We start from the raw sequence: 20666 nt of genomic DNA on the forward strand, positions 1-20666 counted from the left end.
CGGGGCCTCCGGCCGCCAGGGGCCGCGCTGCCGCCGAGCGCCCCCCGAAGATGGCGGCCGCCGTGGCGGCGGGGGCCGCGGGCGGGGATCGCGGGCGGCGGCGGGCGCTGGGCCGGGCGCTGGCGGCGGCGGCGCTGGCGGCGCTGGGCTGGCTGCAGGCGGCGCTCGGCGCCGGGTGAGTGGCGGCCCCGCTGCGCTCCGGGGCCGGGAGGAGGAGGAGGAGGAGGGGGAAGCGGCGGAGCCTCGGCTCCGGGGCCGTGCGCCCCGTAACGCCCCGGTGCTGTCGTTGCAGGGCTGCCCCCGGCCCCCGCCTGCTGCAGCCGTACCCCCCCGGCCGGCACGGCCCTCGGCACCACCACCGCGACGTGCGGGACTGCCAGCCCCTGCAGCACGGCAACGTGACGCACGAGGCATGGCCCGGCGACGGCAGCACGGGCCTGCCCCTGGCCACCACCAGGACCTTCGTCTCCTACGTCCCCTCGGTGGGCGACGGCCGCAGGGTGGTCTACGGCCACTTCACCTTCGTGAGGAACCCCCGCAGGACCCTCTCCGTGCTGGAGCCCGGCGGCGCGGGCGGCTGCCGGGCTCGCCGCAGAGCCCCCGTGGAGGAGACGGCGAGGCTGGGCAAGTGCCTGGTGGCCCAGAACGGCGGCTACTTCGACATGGAGACCGGCGAGTGCCTGGGGAACGTCGTGAGCGATGGGAGGCTGGTGAGGAACGCCCGCGGCCTGCAGAACGCCCAGTTCGGCATCCGGAAGGACGGCACCATGGTGTTCGGGTGAGAACGGGGGGTGGCTGGCGGCCTGCAGGCTGGTAGGGATCGCTCGGGCGGGAAGCACTGCCCAGGCACTGCCTCCGTGGCCTCTCATGGTTAGAGCGTTATCACAGAACGGGAAATCATGATGGTGCTGTGCTCTCTGAAGGTAGGGATGTCCTACCTGGAACCCGCTGAGCTCCCGTTGAACCCGTTGGCTTCCTCTCCTAAGATAAGCTGGGTGAGTCACTCTGATGCCCTCTAGCTGCCTGGGGTTCCTCACCTCCTCTCCCAGCTTGGCACACTTGGTTATGGCAGAAGGGGAGAGGGCTCCGTCCTCCCTGCAGAGGAGACAGCGGCAGAGTGCAACTGCCCTGGCTGCGGCATGGAACCGCTGGGCTGGGGGGGAGCCCTGGAGGTGCCGCACCCAGCACCCTGCTTGGAGCAGGGTCAGCTCCTGCAGCTTGCTCGGGGCTGCGTCCAGTGGGGTTTGGGACATCTCCAATGATGGGGACAAACCTGTTCCTGTGTGTGACTACTCTTCACAGTAAAAATGTGTCTTATTGTTCAGTGGAAATCCTGACGTCTCGTGGACTGCCTGTATTCCGCTGCGTTGCCCTTCCTGCAGGTACCAGGGTAGTTAAAGTCCCATACGAGCACCAGGGCCTGTGAACACGAAGCTTCTCCCAGTTGTCTGAAGAAGGCCTCATCCACCATTTGCTGATCGGGCAGGATGAGGCGGGCACCCACCACGACATCACCCCTGTCACTCTGCTGGTGCTCTAATCCTAACCTGTAAGGTCTCACCCTAAGGTCTCTGCTAGCTTGTGCTCAGTGCCTAGGCAGAGCTCCAGGCGTTCCTGCTGCTCTCTCCTGTGAAGGGTTGCTGCGCCCCACTTCCGCTGCCTTCCCTGGGTTCAGTCTTATCCTGAGAAGCCGGTATCCAGCGTTCCAGTCACGCTATCCCACAGTCTCCATGATCCCAATGAAGTTAGAGCCCTGCAGCTGCACTGGCCTCTAATTCCCCATTTTGTGCATATAGCAGTTTCACATAGGCACCCGTTCTGATTCCCCAGGAAAGGGGTGAAAACTTCCCATGTGAGTCCTCTGGGCACTTCCTTCTTTGTGTGCATATGGTTTAGATCCCCTTCAGGCTTTTTTGTTTGTTTTTTTTGTTCTTATAAGGTCTTTTGTCCATGTCAGACTGCAGCCATTGCCAACCTGATCTATCACTTCCTCACTTGATTGGGCTATCATCTCGCGGCATCGTTCCTGGTTTAAGGCTCTCCTCACCAGGCTGGCCAGCCTCTTTACAAAAGCAACTGTTGCCTCACTTGGTCAGGTGGATGCCATCTCTGCCTGTCAGTGCTCAGAGAGGGTTCTGTTGTTGTAAAAGCCACATTCCTGTTGCCAGTAGCAGCTGTGCTACCACTTAGGCTTGGCTTCACAGAGCTCCCAGCCCCTCTCCTGCTGTAGGGCACTGACCCTGCTCCGTAGGTGCAGATCTGTGGGAGGAGGAAGAGCTCGCTCCCTCCTTGTGCCAGCGCTGAGTCTTCCAGCCTTCATCAGCGCAGGGTTTGCCAGCCCGGTGAGCAGATTCTGGGTGCTCCTAGTGGCATCGAGGCTTCAGTTTCTGCAGGTTGTTGTCTGTCCATCTCTCTTTTATCATCCCAGCTGCTGTGCAGTGTGCTGACCTCCTCGTGTAGCTCCTTGTCCTGGCAGCACAGCTTCTCAACCAGTCCACGCCAGGACAGGGAGAGGCACCCGGTGTCCCCACGGCCTGAGACTGGAGCGTTGCGTTCTCCCTCCGCAGCTCAGAGTGAATCCAGGTGCTGCTGTGCCGGGGCTGGTTGGTGCTGCAGCTGCACCCTGTGGTGTCCCTGCGTCTGCCCACGCGTGCTGCTCCCAGGGAGCTTCCAGCTCCCCACTGCACCAGCTGCGGCATCTCGTGGCTCCTGAGAGTGAGGCTTGTGTGTGTGAGCTGTTTGCTCCACTGTCTTCGCAGTCTCCAAAATGCAACGCTAGGGATAGTTGCGGTATGAGTAATTTGGACTGTCAGGGCAGTGGGAAGTAGTCCCCACCTGACCCTCTCACACCGTGCTGTGATCAGGACAGTGCGCTGGGCACGCTGTAACCCCCAGCCTAGCAGAGACGTTACCTCCACCACTTAGACTGGGGTTAGGTAACCGCAGGCTTTAAAAGCCGACGGTTGGCTAGCCCATGCTCGCGGTGGCGTGCAGTTCGATCAGCTGTGTTCCTTTTGGATTCACTTCCTAGCACTGAAGGGATTTCTTTCTGCATGTTTTCTATTCAGGTATTTTCAGTTTCACTTTTTTACAAAACGGGATGCTTTATTCGGCTACAGTCATGCACACTGAAACACTAAAAGGTAAGCGTCCAGCTCCCACAGGACATGTCTGGGACATGTGCAGCAATTAGTTTTAAATCAAAAGCTGTCGGAGCTTACAATGAAAGTACAGCTGCTCAGCTCAAGCCTTTGCAGCTGTCCCCCGGGCTGCAAACACCAACCAGCGTCAGATTTTGATGAACCAGGTGTGGCTCAGCACCCTAATTTTTGAGAGAAGACTGTCCCTTGGGAAGCGTCCCAGTGACACGAGTTGCCTGAGCACGGCAGTGGTAGCCGAGCAGTCCTTCCTGCTGCCTGACTGTTCGGTGGAAGGTTTTGCTGCCTGGAAGAGCAAAGGAATCTTTCCCAGATGCAGGGGGCAGGTAGCGTCCCCCAGTGCCGCTGCAGGCAGCTGGGTGCTGTTTCTGAAACCCCCTTCTAAAGCTGTTCGGTGTCAGGGTAGCGCAGAACGGAAGCCGACAGGCAGCGAGCTGTTAGGGGTGCTCCCGCAGACCCCTGGGGACTTGCCAGTGGCTCTGCCCTTGTGTTCTGCCGGATGCTTTCTGCCCTTGTTATCCTGCCTCGGGTCTGCTGACCACGTTGGTGGCAGGAGCTGTGTTGTGCGCAGCGGCCTGGGGCAGTCAGGTCACTGACGGTGGCTTTGTACCACTAGAGAGCTGCCGAAGGGACGCTTTGCACTGCTTGGCTGCTCGTTTTGAACGTAGCTAACATCCACTCAGCCGCCTTTTCCCTTTCTCTGCCTCCGGAGCCCTCTGGCAGCAGCAGAAGCAGCTTTATGTGACACTGCCGTGACTGGGGCTAGCTCCTCCTGCTCTCTTTCCTAGTTACCTGTCCGAGGAAGATGTTCTGGACCAAGCAAACCCTTTTGTTCAGCTTGTGAGCGGAGTGGTTTGGCTCCTGAGAGACGGGGAAGTGTACGTCGGTCAGAGTCAGACGGCTGAGTGTGATGAAACTCAATCCACAGGTAAATACCGTAAAGCTTCAGCCTGGGCAGAGATTGTCCTGGTGAGGCTGTTGGAAGGTGGTGGGAGCTCGGGGAACTGTTGTCTGGTTGCAGTATTTGCTACTCACTTACGAGGGCAACATTTTTTCTGCGCTGCTTTACCCAAGTGTGTGGCAGGTGCGGTACGAGTGCGGCACTCTGCAAGGCGGGGCTGTGCTGGCCTGTTCAGTGCTGTCGAAGAGGATTTGCTAAGGACTGTGAGAAGTGGTAGCACGTTTGGTGTTAATGCTTGTCCGGAGAAACTCAAAGCAGGTGCCTCCTGTAGGACATGAAAACTGAGGGCTTCTGTGTCCCCTTCCTTTGTCCCTGTGCCAGACGGAAACCTGACTAGAGTGCTTCTAGGCATGTTATTCCTAGATAGCTTGGATAAACAAGAGGAACCTGGGCTCTGTTCTCACTGTGTTTCAGTTTAGCTATGCCCTTTGCTGGGAGCTGTTTTGCAGGCAGATGCGTCTAAACAGCCAGTCCCGTCAGCCAGCTGGTGGATGAATTATTTCCTCTCCCGCACAGGAACCTTTGAGAAGTTCATCAATGTGATATCAGCCAGGACTGCAGTTGGACACGACAGCCAAGGGCAGCTGGTCTTGGTTCACGTGGATGGACAGACAGAATCCAGAGGGTAAGGCCAGGGCTGGGGTGAGCCCTCAGGGGAGGTGCAAGTTCAGTCTTGGAATTCTGTCACTAGAGCTGGAGGGACTCTGCAGCTGCCACTAACGTGTTCTAAGGCAGAGACCTGCAGAATTGAAGAGGTCGTTTGAAGGCACTGCCTGGTGGTTTGTGGTGCTAGAACGGCAGAGCCACAGGGTGCTACGGCAGCCTTCAGGCAGCGAGTCAGCATACGTGGGATGGGAGAGCTGCTGAGGAGAGGGGCCGAGCTTCTGGCACAGCAGTGCCATCCAAGTCGGATGGCGTGAACGAACAGTGACAACCGTTTGCTTTTGCAGGCTCAACCTCTGGGAAATGGCTGACTTTCTGAAGCAGCAGGGAATCATCAATGCGATCAACCTGGATGGTGGAGGGTCCGCAACACTGGTCCTAAATGGGACCCTCGCAAGCTACCCTTCAGAGCACTGGTAGGTGCTGGCTGCATGTGCCAGGACTGCACAGGAAACTGCGCAGCTCCCGTTAGCGTGCAGAGCTCAGTCCCATCCCTCTGGTCTGCTGGGGAGTCAGTCCTAGCATTGCTAGGAGTTCACAGCGTAAAGGCAAGTGGCAGGTTCTCGGGGAGAGTGACTCTAAATTTAAAGCAATTAGTAACTACCTGTATTTTCCACTTAGTCATCTGGGATTAAAGTTTAGCTGTTTTCAGACATGCAGCAAAGCTGTTTGAGGCGATGGAGTGGCCTCGTGTAGGAACTGGGTATGAAAGCAGCTCTTGACTGAAGAATTCGCAGTTGCATGTTCACCCAAATTTGCAGAGATCTGTCAACAGCGTATTATTTATGGAAGAGAAACACTGACCTGGAGACCTTGCTCTGCCTCAAGTCAGGGTACCTAAAGAATAATTTATGTTAGATTTAGGTTTTCAGCTGTTTCTGACTGCAAACATGAAGTGATTGATTGAAAATTCTGTTTGCCGTCTGGCAGCTAAAAGCCAAGTGTTGCTATTACTGCAGTGATGTCCCTTACATCAAAGGCAATAATGTTCTAATAAAGGCATACTGAACACAAAAGTTAGGAAAGCAAGGACTGCTTACAGGGAGACTTTGCTTGCACGTCGCTTTTTTGTAATTCTGTATTTGAAATGACTCCTGTCCAATAGGAGTTAATACTTCGGTAAAACGCTGACTCAAATCTAACTTTATATTTTTCCATTATTGACATTCTCCTTTGTCAGTGTGAATCGGGATGAAAATCTGTGGTTGTTACCAACCGGTTTAATGTAGGGCTGGGAGCAGCAAAATGCTTGCACACCTTATGGGACCCATTTTCTGTCCCCAGCACCTTTGACAACATGTGGCGTTGCCCTCGGAGCATCTCGACCATCATGTGCATCCACGAGCCCACCTGTGAGCCCGCAGACTGCAGCGGTCACGGGGACTGCGTGCAAGGGGAGTGCCGCTGCGCTGGGGACTTCTGGAGAGGCCCAGCCTGTGACGTGCTGGACTGCGGCCCTTCCAACTGCAGCCTGCACGGCACCTGCACGGACTGTGAGTCACTGTGCTGCAACAGGAGGTGCCCCTGGGTGGCACTCGGGGGGACGGGGGTGAATCGCTCACCTGGTCAGAGCAGTGCAGCTCGCTGTAGTACAGGTGTCACGTGCAGAGGCACCACGCTCTGTGTCACAGCGTGTGGTCCTGGCCGGTGCCAGAGTCCTTTCCCATCGTGGGCTGAAGGGTTGCAGCTGATGCCATTTGCCACCAGCAGCAGCTGCTTCCCTCCCAGCCGAGGCTGCCCGTGTTTTGGTGCCCAGGCTTCTGGTGCCGCAGGTGCTGATGCCCCCCTTTGCAAGCCAGGAGGGGCTCTGTGCCTCAGCCCTGGTCGTACCTTCTGGTGCACGAAGCTGTTCTTCCCCTTCCCTCCAGGGGTGGAGGCGGTCAGAACATACTGCCTTAGGGAACAGCAGCACTGCCAAGCTAGGACTCAGATTTGGAAGCTAGAGCTGTAATAGGGCTTCACTTCAAACTCCATCTCTCAGATTCCCTTTTTGGCCCCTAGGCTTGTGCTCCTGGTTTTCTTTGTAAATGAGGTGTTGGAAAGGGCAGTGTATTACACTGCATGACAAATAATGCAGCTGAGTTCTGCCCCCTCCCTTTGTGGTTCCTTTTTTCCCCCTACTTAGTTACCCCGCATCACAGGTTTTGCAAGTGCAATTGCTACTCTTCTGTAAACTGGTCTTGAAACCAGCAACCGCTGTAACACACGACCCTCAGCTTTTGCTCTTCTATACCAGCTTACTCCAGTTTTTCCATTTCTTTTGTACCTCCCTGGTTTAACTCACAGCCCAGTTTGAACCAGTGAAATGACCGGGTAGAGCTCACTGGGTGCAGGTGTTGCCAATAGCTGACCCAGAGTTAATAACTCAAAATCCAATCAAGCAGGAGGTGTCTTGGGAACTGCTGTGTGGGGCAGGTGTAATGGGTGGGGTTTTTGTACCTGACCTCTTTGTGAGTTCAGGATTCCTCGTCTGTGGGTTCCCTGGCAGAGGCAGCCTGATCTCAAGTTAAGAGGCCACCCCAAGAAGCAGAGGCTCCTAATTTTGAGTTCCTGCAATTTCTAAGCATTTCTGTGTTGTTGTTAATGTCTGTTTGTGTATATTTGCACAGCTGGATGCCTGTGTGATGCTGGCTGGGTTGGCAGCAACTGCAGTGAAGGTAATGCTGATTTCTACTCCACTCTAATTCTTTGTAGTCATCAAGAGGACAGCCCGAACTGCTTCCTCGTGGGCTGGCTGGCTGCAGCAGGGGGGAGGTCTCCCAATACTCTTTTCCAAGAGGGAGTAGCAAAGGGCAAGGCTACAGCATGCTCTCTTTTTTTGTCAGCGTGAGCTTAACTGCAGCCTGAGACTCTCGAGGTCGGGTTGGTGTGAAGCCCTTTGCAAACTGCCCTTTTCCTGCCACTTGGAGTCATGGTCCGTGGGTGAGACATGCTGCTCCTTGGTCAAGGCACAGACTTTTTTCTGAGCAGCCATCAACATCCTGGGCCAGTGAATGCTCTGGGGTATAACATGGGGTGAGACTGCACGTGTTTGTGACAAAGCCTGATGCCATCTCTGCTTGTCTCCTGCAGCTTGTGCAAGCGGTTTCTACGGGGATGCTTGCACCCAGAAATGCCAGTGCCAGAACGGTGGCTCGTGCGACCCTGTGCACGGAGCCTGCTCCTGCCCAGCTGGATACTATGGCACCAGCTGTGAGCGCGGTAAGGGCTGCTCTGGAAAACAGCCTGGGCTGGGGAGAGGCTTTTTTTGTCATATTTGAGCCACCTCATGTAGGCATCTTAAGTGTGAGCTCTGCTGAACAGTATTAGGCCTCAGCTTCACAGCTGGAGCATAACCTGCCAGCTCTTAAGGGCTCGCCTGTCCCACCTGAATTGACTAAAAAGAAAAGGAACAGAGAGGAGAGAGGAGACATTTTCTTTATCATTAGAAAACTGGAGATACCTTGAGTCTCTGCCCAGAAAAGCTGTGTTGCTTTTTTTTTGTGTGTCTATAGAAAACAAATACCCGCATGCCTTTCCCTTGAAGGTGCTGCACCAGGCCCTGCCTGCAGGTCACGCTTCGGGTGATCCAAGTCAGTGACTGTGAAAGGCTCCAAAGGGCCCTTCTGGCTTCTGGCCTTGGAATTCCAGCTGTGCACGTGCTGGTGATAACTGAGCTGGCAACATGCTCGGTTGTGTAACTGCAATTTTTCTGAAGTACTGGAGGCTCCTGCCTATCTGCCTGAACAGCCTGCTCTGCTGACAGGACAAGTTAATTACAGCGTGGGTGTAAACTTGCGTGCACAGTTACTTCAGTGATGCTTTGTTCTCAGCCTAAGAACACTCAGCTAGCCTGATCCCTATTTTACAAAAACCTCCTCCTAGAAGTAAGCAAAATAACAGTAGTTAACTTTGAGTTCAGTGCTTCCAGGCTGATGGAGAATGCGGAGTGGGGAGGTAGACCAGCTTTGTCAGGCTGCAGGAAACATGGGGGCTTTGAAGCTGACTATTCAGCACAACTAAAGAGCCTGCTGGATGCCTGTGCTCAGACAGAAGTACCTCCTTCCCTTTAGGAATTGGCCACTGCCCCCCCGCCACCTTTGCTTATGAGCCAAAGAGCAGGCCAGTAGCTCAACGGTGGCAGGGCGAAAAATGCATTGAAAGCAACAATGCTGGAGCCCGCTGTGGTGCCAGAGGCACCATGACTACCTCATCAGCTATATGCAGGGGCTGAGCCTCTCTTACAGCTGCGAGTGTGTCCCTCTTTCCTGGCACTCAGCTGGTGAGACAGGCACAACTGAGCTGGGGGCTAAGGGGGAGCTGCAGGGTGACAGACTGGGTGAGTTCTGAGCACGCAGAGCTCTGATAATAACCAGCTTCTTTGTGATCCATTTCCTAGCATGCCCCATGGGCTGGTATGGGCCAAACTGCCAGCAGCTCTGTGCATGTGAACACGCGTGTCCCTGCAACCGGGAGACGGGCAGCTGTAACATCACCTACGATTTGGCAATACAGGACCAGCTAAACAAAGGTACCTCTGAGTGCATTGGGGTGGATTATTATTTTTTTAAGTAGTTGGAAGAGCATCTTTGGCACATAATATTCTGTTTGCTTAGTCAACAGGCTTGAATTTCTGTTATCTTAGCTAAGCTTACCCTTGTTCACTGCAATTTTAACCCCTCACTAACTTTCTTCCCTCTTTGTTTTCCAGCTGGGCAGTGTTTGGCTTCCCAGAATAAGGGAAAGAGCAAAGAAAAATTCTCTCTGTCAGAGTAAGTGTGTAATACTGGTCACGAGTATACACACAGAGTAATGTGAGGCAAAGCGACAAAACCTAGTTGTAAGACAAGTGCTGAGCTGAAGCCACCATCGGTGACAGGTCATGAGCTGAGCCTAGTCCTCAGCAGCTTGCACAAACCACCACCTTTCCTCTCCCACTGATGCACTGTATGTCCAGCAAAAGGACCGGGACAGACCCACCACCAGAGCCCGGCTTTGGTAGTATTACTGAAGCTACAGCCCCTCTGCAGGCACTTTGGTCATGCACTAACTGAGGGCAAAGCCAAAACCACCCATCAGCTCTGGCTGCCATAGCAGCCTGTCAGAGCCTTGCACAGAGCCTGTTCTCACCTGCCTGAGAGCACAACCATAAGCTTGAGATGACAGAGAAGAGAGTACAAACCTTGAGAAATCACTTGCACACGGGGAGCATGTGAGGGTGGGTCAGGAGATGTTGCTTATGTGGATTTTTCTTTTATCTGATAGAAGAACCTGGATGTCCATGACCTCTGTCTTGGCTCTGCTTCTTGTGATTAGCACCATGGGAAACATAGGCTTCTTTCTCAAGGCCAGATCAGAGAGGCAACGTAAAAGTGGTGATTATCTCTATCACCCCCTGATGGAGATGAATGGAGAAGCCAGTCATACCTCCACATCTGCTGCCTGTGAGACTGAAGATACTCAGGAATAAATTCAGACACTCCTTTAGAGTCCCAGATGAGAAAAGAAGAGGTATGTTACTCTGCATTTCGTCCTGCGAGTCAGCACTGACTGTTACAGACTGACTAGACCTAGAGTGTAAAACTGCTGACAAACCCAAGACGCTTTTGTTTAAGGAACACCCTTGCTTCTCGCCCAGTCCTGCTGAGAACTCCCTTCCCCAGCCGCTCTGGCTGGAGCGAATGGGATTGCATCTGGGGTTTGGGGTCCCTAGCTGCCATCAGCGGATGCAGGGTGCAAGCAGCAGGCTGGCCTCCACACACACAAGGCAATTCCACAGCTGCAGCAGAAGTAAAGCCAAGGGTACTTCAGAAAGGTCCTTTCTCACAGAGTGATGTAGTCTGTAAGTATCTTTAAGATGCAAGATGAAATGCATGTTGCCTCTAGCATAAAGATAGGCTTAAGGCTTATTTGGTCTGTAACTGTCTGCACTTCCCTTCTAAGCTCAGACTTTCATCAAAAAATGAAAAATTGTTTTAAAATGTTAAAACAGGTGCAGCACATGGTAAAACCACGGCATTCTTCTTCCTGGCCCCAGTGGTAGGCTCAAAGGCTGACACACAGACAGGGCTGTGGCTTTCTTGCACCTGACTTTCTTACCTGCCCTATGCTGACTGCAGGGCCAGAGCGTTTTCTTACTGAATCCCTGGTCCTAGGACTAGTCTAACAGGTGCTTCACAAGCACTGAATTTTCAGTAGATTCTTATGGTGTAGCAACATGAGTCAATGCTGGTTGAAAAGCCTCATTCCTGTGTTCTCTCCTACCTCCCAGGAGCAGCGTGCTCTGCTCGGCTGCATGGCCCAGCCGGTGAGGTACCACAGTCTCAAGCTCTCACCTGGGGAGAAGAAGAGGAGGCAGCAGCCCGAGCAAGACACTCCTGAGCTGTGGACTGGGCTCGCCCTACTCCAGCCCGTTCAGCGTGTGCTTTCCTACCGCCAGGCTGCCCTGGGCCAGCGGTACAGTCCCTACAGCAGCCTTGCTTCTTGCTGCCAGAACTGCCTTTCCCTCCTCAGGGGATGGCAGCCAGCAGGGGCTGGGACCGTGATCGGTACTTCAAGCAACCCAAGATCCTGAACATCTCAGCTGGAAACTGGATGTTTTTATTTGAACACATAATTGCACACTGAATTAATATGAGTTTGCTTCCATGTGAGGGGAAACTAGCCTTTAACATGCTACTTTAATGCTGCAAATTGGGTTTTTAAAGCCTGTCTGAGCCTGGATGTTTTTAAGCACTCTATTTTTATCTCTTCAAGCAAAGAATATGAATTTTTGTGCCACTGCTGGCATCAAATCAACCTGTAAACTGAAGATTCTATTATTTTTTTATTTACAGAAGACAATTTGCCACTTGAATAAAGTCAATTAGTAATAATTGCCTGAAACTGGAATTCTTGATGCTCAGCTCAGAAGGCAGAAACGATCCTTTCCCAGTTAATCTCAGTAGGCCATGCAAAGCCATGAAGCCCTCTTCATTTTCAATATCTATCTATGTTGCAGGATTATGTGTACTGGCCTACTTTGTGGTATAACCATAAACAACAAATGGTGGTTCTACAGGAAAAACTAAAAAACATTTTAGTTATTTAAAAATTAAAAATAACTGGATACAAGCAAGACTTACCTTTGTTTCTGTGGGTACTTAAGTAGAGTAGCACATGTGCTAAAATTTTCAGAATTTACCTCAGATTTGAAGAGTTGAATTTCATCAAATAATTAGACGTGTTCTTTAGAGATTTTTTTTTAATTTCCAACATACAGAAATGTACAGCTTCTACCAGAACCTACAAACACGATAACTAAGTACATTTTTAGTATCAGATTTGTTGTCAAGTAACACATTACAAAGCACTCTGCATTTTGCTACTGTGCTCTTCAAGAATGCTTCTTTGTTGGCTGAGAAAAATCAGGACCTCAGTACATAAAAACAGACAGGTACAGGGGAGAGAAAGGAAGACACTGCTTGCTAAGAATGTTAATGCCCATTTAATTTCTATGTAGCTAATAGCTTGGAAGTGGATGTCAATGTCATTAAAAGCCAATGCATGTCACACAATACCAATTTAGCCTTCCAAAAGAGAAATAATTAGGTATAAGAATCATCACAATCGAGTGCTGGAAGAATGTTAAAGCTAATAGCATGCAGGAGTCTGACAAATGCATGTCAATTTTAGTCTTTAGAGTCTAATAGCTCAGCTTCTTCCATTGTTTGGCTCACAGTAGAAACACTTCAGATGTTACAGAAGTATGAGCTAGTAAAATACATTTTGAAACCAGATTTCTCTGCCTCTAACAAGCTGGAATTTGCTACTGCATCAATACCCAACACCTTTCACACCTGAGCTGAATGGTCAAGTTGGGCTCACCAGTCCCTACCAGTTCTGAGCTGCTCTAAGTGTTACAGATTTAAGATGACTAGGTTATGGCATTTTCAAAATCTTCAGTGAAGGAACCAAAGATGTCAAAAATAATTCAGGCCTTCTCCAAAGCTCAAACCATGAACCAGAGGGTTGTACCATTTATTATAAAGAGCTGACCAAAGAATGCAAAACTCAACGGTATTTCAGTTATTTAGTTAAATCTGGATTTATAAATTCTTATTAAGCTGATTTTTCCCCCGTTATTGAAAAATGTGATACAACCAAACTGGCTAGCCACAATTCTGACATGAATAAGGCTGCGTCTGAAACTGCAGCAAACACACCTGTGCAGCCAAAATGACTGCAGTAACTCAGTTTCCTCGGGGCAATCAGGATTACTCTCTGCCACCCAAAAGCAAGGGCTCAGGAAGCCATGAAATAACATGGACCTGCACTATGTGCCTTCCTGCTGACAATGTAAAAGCATGTGGCGTGCCAGTTTTCAGCCTCACACTTGGCACGCACAAAGTGGTAAAGAAGCCAGCAATGCTGCTTTTGCATCCTGCGGACTAGAGTCTCCCGCAGTCCTTTCACAAGACCGAGCTACCTGAAACACACCAAAATGTTTAGCCAAAATGCCTCAGTCACTGTATTTCAGCTTTGCCCTGAAAAACAATGATGTCCGTCTTTAGTGTGCGCCTATCTATGTGCTCTGTCTGTCCTTAGTCCTACTGGGACAGAAGCTAGTAAACAGCAGGGCAGGGCAAGCCTGTAGAAATTGCTAAGAATAGAGGTTTCACATATGGCCATATTTAGTTGTAAACGATGGCACAGCACTGCGTGCCAACATCAACTACAGCGCCGTTTCTCTTGAGATCTTGTATCACACGTTACGCATGGCAAGAGCTCTCTGAGGTAGGCATTATGTTCTGTGTATGGAATATCTGAAACAGGGGAAAGCCCTCATTTACTGAGGAGTTAATTGTTAAGCACCCACCTCATTACCTGAGCACAGCCCAAGCCGACTACACTGAAGAACAGCTGCAGGGGTGCTGCTGAGGAGCAGGGGGTCCTTGCTGCACCTCCAGCTCAGTGCCCAAACCTGGAGCCCACTTTCAGGGTCCTGGCTCATGAGATTTACAAGGAGCCACTGGGAACAGAACCCAGAACTCCTCTTGGTCTCAACTCACGAGAGACTGCTGTGAAGAAAACAGAACGTCTTACTTTCTAAAGCCTGCTGTTTTTTTTTTTTTTGTCTTTCTTTCTTTTTTTTAGAAGAAAAATGAGTTTTAGAAAAATTCTGCTTCTCTTGTATCTGCAATTCACAAAGCCAGTTTAAAAAACAAAAACACAGCACAGTAGCCATAACAGAAGGAAGGGAACTACAGCCTGGATGTTATGTCAACATTCAGGGGGAAAAAAAAGGAAAAAATCCATATTGGATTATTTCATTTTTTAGCTAAGTAAATTGGTAAGTGAAATAATCCAGGCAATTTTGCTTGAAATTGACAAGGGAGAGATCACAAACTGCTTCCCAAGCAGATTTGTGCAGCAATTTCTTGTGGGACAGGAGCAATACTACCAAATGAGGAAAAGCTATTTCTTGTGTCCACAGAACCACAGGAGGGAGCTCTCTGCAGGACCAGCCCCTCATCTCTTCCTGGCTCATTCAGAGACCTGCCAGAATGCACCAAGTTCCAGATGCCTCCCCGGCAAGCGTTCAGCACCCAAACCTTTCACTGGTGGGAGGAGAACAGCATACGCCGTGTTTTAAAATTACGAGAACCCAGTGCAATGGGAAAGATTCTTAATCAGAGGAAACCAGTGGAAACACCAGAAACAGGAATGTTACCACCATGGCATGTGACCAAATTAAGTAAGAATCAAGCCATGAAAAGATGAAATCCTGGAACAGCCCAGGGAAGGAAGGGCTGGGTTTGTTCATGATGCTTTAGGAACCAGTTTGAAACTGCATTTCTAGCACCAGAACTAATTATTTCTGCAGGATTTTACATTAAGGATAGACACATGCATTTTAATTCCAGGACTCTTGATTTTCCAGAGCAAAGGTAGTACTTCTCCCTCTTCGTGTTAGACTACAAGTATACTGAAAAAGCAAAAATTGAATCACCTGGGAGAAATGGTAAAGTCTACAGAACAACTGGGGAATTCCCTGAAATCAGAACTTTCCTAGGGCCTGCATAACTAAGTTACCTGTTCTGCTCTCACACTGAGATACAAGGTGGGGGACTAATTTCCTCAGTTCTGTTCCTTTTTAAAAAAAAAAAAAAAGGCAACTTACATAAGCACGTCAACTTCATCTTTTGTTCCAATTATTTGGGATGCTTTTCTCCTTTTTCAGTGCCTGGTGCTTCAAAATCAGCAATTAAATAAAGAAGCAGGATTAGAAGGAATTACTTTACATATATGTTTTCCTTACCTGCACACATTTATCAACCTTAATATAAGCTTGGTGAGAAGGGAAAAGAGACAGGATTGTACTGAGTAGCATGGCCATGGATACCTGAATAGCTGTGCTGGCAAAGAAACTACACCTCCACTGCAAGTTGTGCTTCAATCCTGCCCCAACCCCAGAACCATCTGCACTGTTGCCCAGTGTTGGAACTGGACACTCATGTAGTTCAGGCCAGCCTGAGCGATCCGTGCAGCAGTCACCTCCAGCTGGTAGCAATGGGGTCTCCGCACAGCACTGCTGGATCCTCGAGCAGACATCGGTCTGCATCACAAGTCCCGCGTGTCTGCTAATTGCAAATATCGCCGAAGTGCAACTCAGTATTTGACACCTATTTTTTTTTCCTGCCTAAACAAAAACACAACTTCTCTGCTACCTGCCCCGATAAATCAATCGCCAGCACCTTTTCTGTGTGTCTGTTCTCTAGCACAATCAATGGAGATTTCTGACAAACACGGTAGTTTTGGCATGTCATGAATGTCATGAAGATGCACCATCTTCTCACAACTCGTAAATGTAATGTAATAATCACTTCTTAATCCTGGGAAACATCCATGTAGAGCCCCAAAAGCTTTGGACTCTAACTTGACCTTGCAGGAAAAGATGACACACAGCCCTTATCCCTAGTGCGATGTATGATACAGCCCTTTACACAAGAATATCCGGCAGTCACAAAAATTAGAAGTAGAAAGATTCTTGGGAGTGAAGACAATCAGTTATTCCTTTCTAAAATGGAGTTTGTCTCACTAAAAAAAAGTGACTGGATTTAATAAATACTCATTTTTCAAATTATAAATAAGTTAAAAATTAACTTAAAATAAGCTATTATTTGAATAAATATGTTTCAGTAAGTGCTTAAATACATACATGCTTTTTTTCTGAAGTTTTCAAGTTAGCTCACATTATAAAGACTTCTTTAATACTGCCATAAAACTTTGTGCCTTCAGGAAATAAAATATTGCTTTTCTTAGCCCTTTATAATTTGATTCAGTTCCCATCTACTTTGATGAGATGGGTCAGATCTACCTATTATTGCTTGTAAACCTGAGGAGGAAGGATAAATAGTCTATCTTTAAGAAAGATGCTGCTTACTTGAGGCAGGTTCTCTGCCTATACTTTCTAGAAAACAGTTTTGATTTTTGTGTCTCAGTGGGTTAAAAAAACCCAACACATTTCCTAATAGCATCCTGTCAGGTCGGAAGAGGTTTTAGGTTTGACCTGGAACTAGTTTCTAAAATATCCTATTTGTATTAAGGTATTTACAGTTTGCTTCAAGTCCCTGCACCTGAAATGCCCACTTTACTTTCTGATGGGTAAGCGCTACCCTGGGCACCCAGAAAACTGGATTAATTTTGCTACACGTGAATAATCTAGTCCTACAGATCAATCAGATAAGGCAACATCAGTCTCCTCTGCCACACACAGGAAAAGGACTGATTGGAAAGAGCCCTTTAGAGTTCATAGTAACATGGATTCATGCAAACTGACATTCATCCAAAAACACGATCTATGAAAAAGACTACTGGAGAAGTAGGCATCTGATACAGAAGTACTACACCTGCCATTTGAGTGCTAAGTCTTTGTCGAGAACAGCTCCCAGAAGTCACTCGCTGTCCAGCAGCTGCTGCCTGTGATCACACGAACGACTGCCTCAAGGCTCAGCCCCTGCAGGCTCTTTGGTTTGGTGCACAGAGCAGCTCTGGGGCAGCCAAGAAGCCCTGAGTGATTTTTCCTTGTGGTGTAGCCTCGTCCTTGCTATCTGGAAAGATGGGAGCTGCTCTGGGACTGGTTGGAAGATGTCGTGGCTCCACTCAGCTGGGAAAACCCGCTGTTGCAAGATTCCAGGCTTGACATGGATCCCCTGGGACAGGACAAAATAGATGTGAAACATGAAACAGGCAGCTATTTCATGGATAACTTTATACATCTGACAGGAGATCAACCTACTCTCTATAATGCTTACAGAAGTATTTTATTTTTTGTCCCATCATTTTCACTGTGGTCTGTACGAATCTCAAGGTTCCTTCCTCTGTGTCACAAGGAAAAGTTATCACAGACATCTTTTTGCTAGCTACAGGTATTACAACTTCCCTCTTGCAGTAAACCTCGGAGTACAATGCATCTGGTCTCTCCGTAGGGCTGCATACACAGTTGCTGAGCAGAAAGGAAAACCAGAGAGTGTTCCAAACACAGCATAGCTCAGTGAATGCAGCCACTGCAGCTAACCTGGGACCTCCAGCCTGCTAAGCACCAGAGTCGCAGCTCCAGCACCATTCAGTCTTTGTCTTCAGTCCCTGCCAACGCAGCCTCAAGTCACCACAGCTGTGACTGCGGACTGTTTCCAACACATTTTATGCAGGAAGGGCAAGGAGGAACAGGTTTGAGTGACTAGAGTCAGGAATTTGGTGCTACTCTGAGTCAACAGGGTCTGGCCAGGCCACATTCTCAAGGTCAGCACCTGCCCACCTGCAAGCCTGGTCTACCTAACCCTTTTTCTGGCTCCTAGGAAAGTACTTGTGAAGTATTCAAATTACTGGCTGATTTGAGAAGTACTTTTTGCATTAAAGGAGGCTAGAGGCTATCCTGCAGAGGTTGATGTACACACTTATTGAGAAAGCACACTTCAAGTCACAATAGACATCTTTGTCAAATGCCAAATGAAATCTTTGTCAAATGCCAAACGAAATATGAATGAAATAGTTAAGTTACTCAAAAAGTAACTTCTCAGAATGTTCCCAGCTAACATCAAAAAGTTCATCAGCCAAACACCTCCCTCACTTCAGGTAGCTGTAACCAAGAACTGAAGCACAAATTCCACTGGTGGAGATCCAGCCAGCGGCCAGACATCCAGCAAAGAGGAACCTGCTACAAAAGAAAAACCTTATTACCCACTGCATTAAGGAGACTCCTCTTTCCACATAATACCACCAAGTTTGTGTCCATCTAACTTCTTATCAATGAAATATGCACCCTGTAGAGGTCATTGGTATCTGCATGTTTAAAGTCACACTCAGTCCTCTCATACGGCTTCTCTATTGCAAGCTGTATAGTAACACACACAAGGAAACCTACCTGAAGTCCTTGGATGCAAGCACTTCATAGTAATATATAAGCTTGCACTTGTGACTGGAAACTTGCAGAGAGGCAAGAACATCATCCACCCGAGGGAGGCTAGTGCCAGAACAGGGCAGAGGACCATGCATTTTCCACTGGAGAATGTAAAAGCCGGGCCAGCGAGTCACATGAGATCCCTGGAAATAAAAGAGTACTCCCAAGTGATTACCAGGCATCTTATGAAATAACTGAATGACTTGACAAGAGTCAGAAGGAACTACTGAGCTGACGGCTTGGAGAAATATACATCATTCAACTCATTTTACGTGCCTCAGCCACAGCTCTGTAATCTTAGGTGTTTTTTTTCTTTTTCTTTTTTTTTTTTTTAATGTTATCTTCAATTAGCTTTTTATCAGATTATGGAATCTCCTTCCAATGGCTCAGTCTAAACTAGAACTGCCGTAGCAGTCATTTTCACAGGGAATTCAGAGAATGATTACCAGAGCAACTGCTTCCAAACTAGACATGATTTCCCATCCCATCGATTCCTTCCCCTCCCCACCACCAGATCGTTTTGGAGCATGCTAGGATTGTAAGATCCATGCCAGGGCCCAAACACATCTGACCTGGATGCTCTCTCCTTCCCGACAAACCAGTGGAGATTCCATACGACTGTAATCCACACCAAGGACCCACGTCTTATCAATGAGCTGCACATTGTCCCCAGCAGTAGAGGTACTTGGTAACGCGGCTTCTTTATGACTTGTTTCAGGAGCTCGTTTGGAGTGAAAGAGGCTGAACACCACATCTCCCTTCAGGATGTCAAAGTCCCAAGTGATCACAGACTCCCCTTCCAAAATCTCCACGACTATCTAAAAAGGAAATACAACAAGCACGTTGTAAAAAGTCAGGCATTCAGATGGCAGTCAGCATCTTCCTCCCTGCTCTACAAACATGCTTTTTCCCTACAAAGGTTTGTACCTCATGTGGAGCTCCTCTGAGGACGCTCGCAGAATGATAGATAGTTTCTGTCCATAACCGGATGTGATCTGCATTTTCTGGCTCTTCATCTGTTTGATAAAGTGACTTAGGAACAAGCCCGCCTTCTGGAACAGTACACTAGAAGAGTGAGAGACACAAATAAGAGGGTTCATATTAATCCACTAGTAAAGTACTGAGTCATCTGAACTCTTGCCAGCTGTCGGACACTGAGGATAGGCACCTTAACTTCGTATAAGGTTTCACAGTAAGGCTAAGTTTTTCCTGAACTATGACCATTTCTCTAATCAGTCTTAGAGAAATTGAAAAACTCAGAGAAGCTGACCTATGGTTCTCCTATCTAGGGCAACATCATCATTTCAGGGTGAAGACTCCTGTGCACAAGTTACCTGTACAGTGGTTTGTGGTTACCAGAGCAGTGGTACCCCCAACCAGAACAGAAATTCAACTGTTTTTCAGAAGGAAGCAGGAGGCTGGTGGGGTGTGTGTGTAGGAGGAGTGGATTTGAGGAAAACTCACCATGCAGTCTCCTCCCAGGAAGTCTGGGATCACCTCTTTGTCCACGTAATCTACCAGCCCTCCCGGACCCTGGTAGTTATTCCCACTGTAAATAAGGAACTTCTGCCTTGTGTTCTCATTGATAAAGGGACTGACCTGGAATAAGTAGACAGAGGACATCACTGTCACCAAGTGAAGTTAGAGGTAATGTTGAGATACAAACTAGAAGACTGGAAGACCTCATCAGCAGGAATGCAGGCCAGCAGCAGGGTAGAGCTCTGCAACTCTGAAGTGCTCTCCCAAAGTAAGGGATAACAAATAAAATGCTATATCCCCTGACATTTTCTACTTCAGATAAAATAAGTTTGCAGTCACCACCTAACACACTAACCTCACAAGAAATTTATCAAGCACATTCTTACATTGCTATAACTGTCAGCAAGCGCTAGGAAGAACCATATTCATGACTTTTCTCTTCAGTATCCTCCAGCATGACATTAAAAAAAATCATCTTTTCCCATGAACATGAAAACCCACCCACCACAGGTTACCACTGCTGCACCAGGATGAACAGTTTGGGTCCCAAGTCCTGCCCTGGTAGAATGACAACCATAGGATCAAATACACAGCCTGCTCTGTAGCAAAGCTGTGGCCTCTTCAAAAGATCAGGTACAAGCTGCCTGGAAGCTTTTCACTCCCTAACCCTTTGAATAAGCAGAACTTACAATGACTGGATGATTGAGTTATTTGTACGTGTACAACTGCTTATGATCCTGCAGTCTAGATTTCACCCACCAGAGTCCAGAGTACAGGAAAGACCCTGGGTGCTCGCACTATCAGGAGTCTGCCCAGAGTTTCGGGGTAGTTGTCCTCTACAACCTCAATGATTCGAAGCAGGGCCTTAACTCCAGGCCGCCAGAGATGCCGCATATTTAGCCCTTCCAAGTCCACCAGACATGTCCAGGATCTAAATAAACGTGAAGAAAAAGACCAGTCAGAATCTCTCTTTCACAGTGGCTGC

At 49.0% G+C, this 20666-nt stretch overlaps 2 protein-coding genes across 6 annotated transcripts in view; one reads left to right on the plus strand and one right to left on the minus strand.

The window, feature by feature from the left end:
• Window positions 1-18: 18 nt before the first annotated feature.
• On the plus strand, window positions 19-11636 carry NAGPA (N-acetylglucosamine-1-phosphodiester alpha-N-acetylglucosaminidase). 2 transcript variants are annotated; one of them, XR_010825007.1, is made up of 13 exons: window positions 19-175; window positions 293-778; window positions 3947-4086; window positions 4636-4744; window positions 5070-5198; window positions 6067-6275; window positions 7392-7439; window positions 7855-7983; window positions 9161-9292; window positions 9473-9533; window positions 10027-10272; window positions 10377-10603; window positions 11033-11636. XR_010825007.1 is itself a non-coding variant. In XM_048063836.2 (12 exons), the coding sequence occupies exons 1-11, from the start codon at window positions 51-53 to the stop codon at window positions 10229-10231; spliced, it is 1773 nt and encodes a 590-aa protein (XP_047919793.2). In that variant the 5' UTR covers window positions 19-50; the 3' UTR covers window positions 10232-10272; window positions 11033-11636. The 2 variants fall into 2 exon arrangements, 1 of the variants encoding a protein (XP_047919793.2); XM_048063836.2 differs by lacking the exon at window positions 10377-10603.
• Window positions 11637-12010: 374 nt separating this feature from the next.
• Window positions 12011-20666, minus strand: part of SEC14L5 (SEC14 like lipid binding 5) — a 39757-nt gene continuing 31101 nt past the window's right edge. For all 4 annotated transcript variants that reach the window (XM_048063816.2, XM_066977337.1, XM_048063804.2 and 1 more), the window contains 6 exons: window positions 20441-20612; window positions 19667-19801; window positions 19130-19267; window positions 18775-19020; window positions 18167-18345; window positions 12011-16955 (listed from right to left, as the gene is read on the minus strand). In XM_048063816.2, the coding sequence (XP_047919773.2) occupies window positions 16850-16955; window positions 18167-18345; window positions 18775-19020; window positions 19130-19267; window positions 19667-19801; window positions 20441-20612 (976 nt within the window). In that variant the 3' untranslated portion in view covers window positions 12011-16849. The remainder of the gene's footprint in view (window positions 16956-18166; window positions 18346-18774; window positions 19021-19129; window positions 19268-19666; window positions 19802-20440; window positions 20613-20666) is intronic.

Source organism: Anser cygnoides, chromosome 15 (assembly GCF_040182565.1).
Source record: "Anser cygnoides isolate HZ-2024a breed goose chromosome 15, Taihu_goose_T2T_genome, whole genome shotgun sequence".
Classification (NCBI taxonomy): domain Eukaryota; kingdom Metazoa; phylum Chordata; class Aves; order Anseriformes; family Anatidae; genus Anser; species Anser cygnoides.